This window comes from Podarcis gaigeae (assembly GCF_964106915.1).
Source record: "Podarcis gaigeae genome assembly, chromosome: 2".
NCBI lineage: Eukaryota > Metazoa > Chordata > Lepidosauria > Squamata > Lacertidae > Podarcis > Podarcis gaigeae.
Genome location: NC_139679.1, coordinates 122,791,405 through 122,799,320, shown reverse-complemented (window position 1 = coordinate 122,799,320; position 7,916 = coordinate 122,791,405). Strand labels below are relative to the sequence as shown.

Here is a 7,916-nt window from a genome sequence, read left to right as displayed (position 1 = left end):
GTCTTCTCTTCTCATGAGGTGGCCAAAGTATTGGAGCCTCAGCTTCAGGATCTGTCCTTCCAGTGAGCACTCAGGGCTGATTTCCTTCAGAATGGATAGGTTTGATCTCATAGGAGATAAGATATCCATCTTCAGATGTCTAAAGGGCTGTCACATCGAAGAGGGAACAAACTTGCTTTCTCCTCTGGAAGGTAGGACTCGAACCAATGGCTTCAGTTTACAAGGAAGGAGATTCCAACTAAACTTTCTGACGGTAAGAGCTTTTCAACAGTGAAACGGACTCCGTTGGAAGGTTGTGGACTCGCAGTTGAAGCACTTGCGGTTTGGTGGGAGGCTGCCCATCTCCCTCAGCAGTTTCAGGTGCTTCTCCTTCATGCTTCCGCTTGGCACTCGCCGCCTGTGCGTGCGCGGAGGAAGAGGCCGCTTCCCATGCTCGCTCACACTGGCCGGGGAATGAGGAGAGAGGCCGGGACCCGTCTTGCTCAGACACCATGAGGGAAGAGCAAGGGGAACAAGGCTTGGGCCTGTGCCACTGGGACATGCACGCAACCCCAACTGATGGATCAACGGAAGGAAGGGAGTGGGGAAAGGGGAGGGGAGCCTCATTGGCCCTTGGCGAGGATGAAGGGGCAGATGAACGCGGAACCCGTGTGGCACCTTTTCTCTGTAGAGAGGAGAAGAAGGAGGAGAGCAGCTCGGCACCTGACGACAAGCACGGGATTCTTTCCACGAGCGCTTCCTTCCCCGTTCTATCTCATTCTTCCTCGCTTGGCAGAGTGTGATGGCCTGGGAATCCGATTCAGAGGCTGAACTGGAGGAATCCCAGCCTGCACAGGAGTCCCCACCTCCAGGGCCGGCTGAACTGGGGCAGGGCCTTGGATCTGAAGCGCCTGCACCTGTGCCGGATCCTCAGGAGCAGGCACCAGGTGAATACACTCTAGCTCCAGAGGTGATTAAGGACACAGTGCCTACAGGTGCGCCTCTCCCGGCCCTGCCAGAGGAAGGAGAGTCTCCCCCTGGGCCCAGTAACTCCCCAGCCTCTCTTGAACTGCAGAGGCTTAGGGCAGAGAGGCGGAAGGAACTGGTTTCTCCCAGGAGGAGCGCTTACCTTAAGGCCAAGAGAGGCGGGTCTCCTGGGGGCCAGGACCGCCCCTGGCCTCAGAGAAGATAAAGGCCAGTCAGCCCGGGTCCCAGGTTGTGGGAGCAACGTCCTGCCGGACCCAGACCTGACCTTCCAGTGTTCCTGTCCCCGCCCGGCTTCCTGCTTCGGACCTCGCCCCACTCCTTGTGGACTGTTTCCAGGCTAGTGACCCAGGACCGGACTTTGACTACGCCAACGGTAACCTTCCCCCCGGGACCAGCACACAGAGCCTGCAGCAGAAGACCTGTCCAAGCACCACGGACTCTCCCAGCTGGACTCCAACTCTCCTCCCCAGACACTCAGGCTGGCACCCTTGAAACCGTGGCGCCCTGACGCGGCGCGCCACTTGCACCACTGGGTAGAGACGGGCCTGCATGGACTTCATTTCCTTGGAGGTTTTTAAGCAGAGGCTGGGTGGCCATCTGTCGGGGATGCTTTAGCTGGGATTCCTGCATTGCAGGGGGGTTGGACTAGATGACCCTCAGGGGTCCCGCCCAACTCTTAAGATTCCATGATTCTATGAAATCTCTGGCCAGGTGCGACCCCCACCACCCACCCCATTCCGCCAAAGCAGCCATAGCGGAGCAGCAGGGCCAAAGATGGGGGAGGTCATGGGCGTAGCCAGGATTTTTGGGGGGAGGGGGGTGTTGGAGGCAGCTTTGAGCTTTTTTTAAAGGAAACCCAAGCTTTTGATCCTTTTTTTTAAGGAAATCAACAGATAATTGAGGATTTTCTATCCTTTTCGTTTCATGGGTGGCAGTAGGCACAGTCTAGGCCTGAAAAGGCGGGGGGCGGAGGGGGGGGGGCGTCCTGCCGCACACTCCTCCGGAGGTTAAGGAACCGAGTTCTGGTTCCTAGAGAGGCCGGGAAGAAGTTAGGTATAAATATGGTTTAAATTTTGAAACTCTTTGGGAAGAAATTTAAGGACTATTTGCAGAAACAGTGTAAAATCAATGGATGTTAAAATGAAGTAGGAAGGAAACGAAGTGATTTTTAACAATAAGGTTAAAAAGGAATATGCAAAAAAAAATGATTTGATAATTAGATGAAAAATAGAATGATAGAATATGTTTAAGATAAAGAACTAAGATAAAACAAAGAGGGAAAAATTTGCTGAATTAATTATTTGAATTGGAATACAAAGGAGGGAGGTGTGAGGAAGTCATGAAAATAAGTAAATGAACTATAAGATAGAGAAAGAGGGATTTGTTTTTAACCTGTTTTTATTTTTCCTTTTTTTCCTGTATTTTGTACTTTTTTTGGTTTTTGGATTATGTAATTTTTTTTCTTTTTTTTTTTTATTTTTTTCTTGGAAATTTCAATAAATATTATTGAAGTGGTTCCTAGAGAGGCCGGAAGCTGCAATGCAACAGACGGGGGTGGGGGCTAGAGGGGCTCCTTCCTTCTTCCGGCAGGAGAAATGGTCCAGCGGAGAAGGAGGTTGCGGAAGAGGTGCGGCGAATGGGGTGAAATCTAAGGGCTGCCCTATTTTGGGGGGTGTATGAGGTTGGAGAGGGGGCGCAGGAGGAGGGTTTGCCTGGGGAGGCGAAGGGGGGGGGTAAATAGCAGACAAAGTTAATAGAATATGTGGAAATGGCAAGACTGACAAACAGAACAAGAGATCAGGATAAAAAAGAAGGGGGAAAATGTGGAATATTTAGAGGCACATTGTAAACCAGGCATGTCCAAAGTCCGCTTTGAGCGCCTAATCCGGCCCGCCGGTCGATTTAATCCGGCCCCCATGGCAGCATATGTCCTGCGCTAAAACCCTATTTTAAACTGTATTCTAACTTATATTTGCATCAACTTTTTTAAAAAAATGCTTTTACGGTATTTATATTTAGTGTTAGCCGCCCTGAGCCCGGACTTGGCTGGGGAGGGCGGGGTATAAATAAAATTATTATTATTATTATTATTATTATTATTATTATTATTATTGAAAAAGCTCAGCAACTTCAACTTTGGTCGGCCCTCATGTATGTTTACTTTATCAAATCAGGCCCTCTTTGAAAAATGTATGGGCGCCCCTGTTGTAAACCGATTTAGAAGTGAGCAGTGACAGAATAAATGAAACAATTGAGATATGAAGATGAGGAATATAGAGAGAAATGTAGTGGGAGAGGCAGTAATCAAATGCACCACCAGGGAAGAGGAGCCAAAGCCGGTTGCGTGTTTCTTTTATTTGAAATGTTATTATTGTTTCAAGTGTAAAATGGGAATTAAAAGGGGGGGGGCTGGGGAAGCAAGAACCTCTGGGAAGCTGTCCTCTCTCCTCCGAAGGGATCAAGCTACTTTCCCCCTTGCAGCGGGGGATTTGCAGGGAGAGGGTGGGGGAAGCCGCTTTGGCGCAGACAAAACAGACTTATAGGTCTGAGTGGGGTGGGAGGTGGGGTGTTGTGCTGCTATAATGCCCTAGAACCAGAGGCAGACCCTCCAAGGGTCCCTATTTTCCAGGGACGTCCCCTGATTTAGAGAAGCCCATCCCGGTTTCTGATTTGATCCCGCTTTTCCTTAGGACATTCCTGTTTCCATCGGAGAAATCTTGGAGGGGATGGAGTTATCCAACCTTTGAGCCACCTGAAGGCAATCCTATATAGGGAAGGGTTTTTTTTAATGTTTAATGTTTTATTATCATTTTATATATGTCGGAAGCTGCCCAGGGTGGCTGGGGCAACCCAGTAAGATGTGTAGGGTGTAAATAGTAAAATTATCATTTTGGAATGGGACATCCCTATTTTCATGGGAGAAATGTTGAAGGGTATGTGGAAGGGAGACACCTTTGGGAGAAAAATTGAGACATTCCAAACTCCCTCCCTCCCTGTCCCTTTCATGTTTACCAAATTCCTCCGACGTTCTTACCCATCCATTTACTTTAGTGACTCTTTGGGTATACGGCTTGTGTTTCCTTCTTATTCTAGGCTTTCTTGACCTTTACAGAAGCGGCTGTGGATTTTACGGAGGACAGGTGGCACTTGCAGGATCCCAGCTGAAGAGCTTTGCGCAGGGAAGTCATGGAGGAGAATTATAAGACAGTGGCCTCTCTAGGTAAGGATGCTTTTTCTCCTCGATTGTTTGTTCAGCATATTTTTGTTCTTTCTGCTATTCCCCCACCAACCCACATAGATCAAATCTATTCTTCCAAGTGCCATAGGAAAGCTGCAGAGAAAGCGCAGGATAGTGCTCACTCTGGAAATGATTTCTTTCAGCTTCTGCCTTCTGGAAGAAGCTACAGGGTTATAAAGACTAGGACTAGCCGCCTGAGAAACAGCTTCTACCCAAATACGATTTTGGTTTTAATCGCATTGTAAGGAGTCTGTATGGGAGTATATTATATTTAAAAATGGGGTATCAGAGTTTTTAGGGGGGCTAACCAAGTTGGGATAGCTGGGATAGCAGTCTTGTTGGGTTTTGAACGTCTTATGTAGATTTTTCCATTTCGTTGTTCTGTGACAATAAAGATTATCATATCGTATTGTATCGTAACCCACTGAATTTGCCCCTTTTGTTCTGCACCTCCCTCGATACTTTTCTGTGTGCTAGAAGACATCTGAAGGCAGCCCTGTTTGGGGAAGTTTTTAATGTTTGATGTTTTATCGTGTTTTTAATATTCTGTTGGGAATCCTCTTCCATTAGGATTCTCTGAATCCCTTGACTTTCTTCCACCCTTCCATGGTTACTATTGTGAGTCTTTTTTTTCTTCTGCTGCTTATCTTATTTTCTCTAATCTATTAAAAAAAGTAGTCATTCATTTTTGCATAGTTTTTTGTACATTACAAGCATTACTCAAATCCTGCCAAAGTTTTTAGTTGTTTACAGTGTTCTCTTAAGTACAGACAGAAAGAGGGAGAATCGGGGAGATGCCAAAATGCGGGGGGGGGGGGAGGTTAATGGGTTCAATCTGTGATGAGAACCTTTGATTTCCCCTTGAAATTCACCCATGATTTTCTTTCTCGTCTCTCCCTCAGATGATGGCCCAAGCAACGGGAACTATAGAGAAGCACCAGAAGCACCTGCAGCTGAAGCAGGAAAAGGGATGTTTGACAATCAAAGGGACCCCCCAAACCATGAACAAAACCAGTCAGAGAATGGGAGGAAGAAATCATTGACTATGCAGGGTTTTGATGGCCAAGAACCACTGATGCTACAGGAAGATCAAAGCAGGAAGGCATGTCCAGTATGTGGAAAAATACTTAGAGATAAATCAGATTTCAGTAGACATTACAGAATCCACACAGGGGGAAAACCATATAAATGCACAGAGTGTGGAAAAAGCTTCCGTTTGCTCAGCAACCTTCGTAAACATCAGAGAACTCACACGGGAGAGAAGCCATATAAATGCAAGGAGTGTGGAAAGTGCTTCCGTGACAGCAGCAGTCTTATTCCGCATGAAAGATCCCACACAGGGGAGAAGCCATTTAAATGCACAGTGTGTGGAAAGAGCTTTAGTGTGAGTAGTCACCTTACCGTACATCAGAGAACCCACACAGGAGAGAAACCATTCAAGTGCAAGGAGTGCGGAAAGAGTTTCAGTGACAGCAGCAGCCTTACTCCACATCAACGCACCCACACAGGGGAGAAGCCATTTCAGTGTGTGGAGTGTGGAAAGAGCTTCAGAGTGAATAGTCACCTTACTGTACATCAGAGAACCCATACAGGGGAGAAGCCATTTAAATGCAAGAAGTGTGGAAAGTGCTTCAGCGACAGCAGCAGCCTTGCTCCACATGAAAGAACACACACAGGGGAGAAGCCATTTCAGTGCATGGTGTGCGGAAAGAGCTTTACCGTGAGTAGTCGTCTTACCGCACATCAAAGAATACATACGGAATAAGCCATTTACGTGCAAGGAGTGTGGAAGGAGCTTCAGGCGCAATAGTAGCCTTAATGTACATCAAAGAATCCACACACCAGAGAAACAATTTAAGTGCGCGGAGTGTGGAAAGAGCTTTAATGAGCAATACGTTTCAAAGAACACAGCAGCAGAGAAATTAAATGTGGAAAGGTTTTTAATGTGAGTCGCAACTGGGAGGAAGACGTCCGATAAATACAGGAGGAAATGCATGTGAAAAAAATGTGATAATTAAAGGAAACATGCATCATACGATATCTTGTAAGGATTTGCAGTCTAACGTGGAAGCTTTGGGCATAGGAAAGCAAGTGAGATCTTACTAGGATGTTTTGGCATGAGGGGTTTGTAGATGGCAAAGAAGCACAGAGATAAGGTAAAGGTAAAGGAACCCCTAACCATTAGGTCCAGTCACGGACGACTCTGGGGTTGCGGCGCTCATCTCGCTTTATTGGCCGAGGGAGCCGGCGTACAGCTTCCGGGTCATGTGGCCAGCATGACTAAGCTGCTTCTGGCAAACCAGAGCAGCGCACGGAAACACCGTTTACTTTCCCGCTGGAACGTAAACGCTGTTTACTTTCCCTGTTTATCTACTTGCACTTTGATGTGCTTTCGAACTGCTAGTTTGGCAGGAGCAGGGACTGAGCAACAGGAGCTCACCCCTTCGCAGGGATTCGAACTGCCGACCTTCTGATCAGCAGATAGCAAAGTTGGGGGGCCATCTGTCGCGGATGCTTTAGTTGAGATTCTTGCATTGCTGGGAGGTTTGGATTAGATGACCCTTGGGTTCCCTTTCAAATACACAATTCTATGAAAGTTTCCTTCAATACCCTCCAGCTAGGCCTTTGGCCTGATCCAGTTTCATGGCTTTTATATTCTTTAAGCAGTTCCTGGTCTAAGCTTACTAAGGAGCTTTTGAAACGCTTTTGAAATGTCCCAAGTACACAACATCTAGTAGATCCTCTCATCTACATGACCCTAAGATATTTATTGGTCACTGTCTCTTCGAGCTCCTGCCGTCGGGACGGAGATACAGGACGATGAAGACATGAACGAGCCGTCTCAAGAACAGCTTCTTCTCCAGAGCGATCTCGGCCCTGAATGGGAAGCCTGGACTTTGAAAGTCATCTAATCTTCCTTGCTGTATTATACTGTATTGTTTTAATTAGTGTTCTTTATAGTTGTTCTGATTTTGTGTATGGAGTGCCCTACCTGGGTGGATGGAGCAGCCAAGTAATTTCGTTGTCCCCGAGGGGGGGCAATGACAATAAAGATATATTATTATTATTTATTATTTAATGGGGACTCCATGAAAAGCTAACCTTTCATCTGTATAGAGATTTTGTTCATAAATAAATAAATGAATTGCTTCACTTTATTTCGCTGTGTAATCATTGCATCCCGAGAGTTTTTATCTTAGAGTGTGTTTTCTGTATTTTTGTTTGTGGGTTTTCCTAATCCAAAAGCGCAATGCGGTCACTGGACTTCTGACGATTTATTTTAAATAACATATTCCAAACTGATTTCACTCTCTGGTTTTTATATTAGATACGGCCTTCACTTTCATTGGGTACCAGGAGCAGGGCAAGAGAAGAGTGAGAGTTGTGTTTTAGCAACAATCACAGAGCTGAACTGGCTTCCCCAGGCAGTTTGAGAAGCTTTTGGAAAGGCAGCAGTTCTGGGGGAAACCTACTGAAGAGCTTGAAGGAGTAAACTGCCTGTTCAAATACAGTCATACCTTGGTTTTCAAACAGCTTAGTTCTCGAAAGTTTTGGCTCCCGAACATCAAAAACCTGGAAGTGACTGTTCCGGTTTGTGCACTATTTTTGGAAGCCGAACGTCCGACAGGGCTTCCATGGCTTCCAGTTGTCTCGGAAGGAGTTGCAGGAGCTGTGTTTTGGTTTCTGAACGTTTTGGAAGTTGAACAGACTT

At 46.6% G+C, this 7,916-nt stretch overlaps 1 protein-coding gene across 1 annotated transcript; it reads left to right on the top strand.

The window, feature by feature from the left end:
• The first annotated feature begins 2,518 nt into the window (after nucleotides 1-2,518).
• Nucleotides 2,519-6,977, top strand: LOC310837917 (uncharacterized protein). The gene is made up of 3 exons (XM_083725153.1): nucleotides 2,519-2,593; nucleotides 4,060-4,186; nucleotides 5,107-6,977. The coding sequence occupies exons 2-3, from the start codon at nucleotides 4,153-4,155 to the stop codon at nucleotides 5,967-5,969; spliced, it is 897 nt and encodes a 298-aa protein (XP_083581279.1). The 5' UTR covers nucleotides 2,519-2,593; nucleotides 4,060-4,152; the 3' UTR covers nucleotides 5,970-6,977.
• The last annotated feature ends 939 nt before the right edge of the window (nucleotides 6,978-7,916 follow it).

Excerpts from the sequence above, each read along its gene's own strand:
- LOC310837917 (XM_083725153.1), top strand. The coding sequence starts at position 4,153 with ATGGAGGAGAATTATAAGACAGTGGCCTCTCTAG. Across the intron at positions 4,187-5,106 it reads TAAGACAGTGGCCTCTCTAG|ATGATGGCCCAAGCAACGGG; the intron begins GTAAGGATGCTT and ends TCTCTCCCTCAG.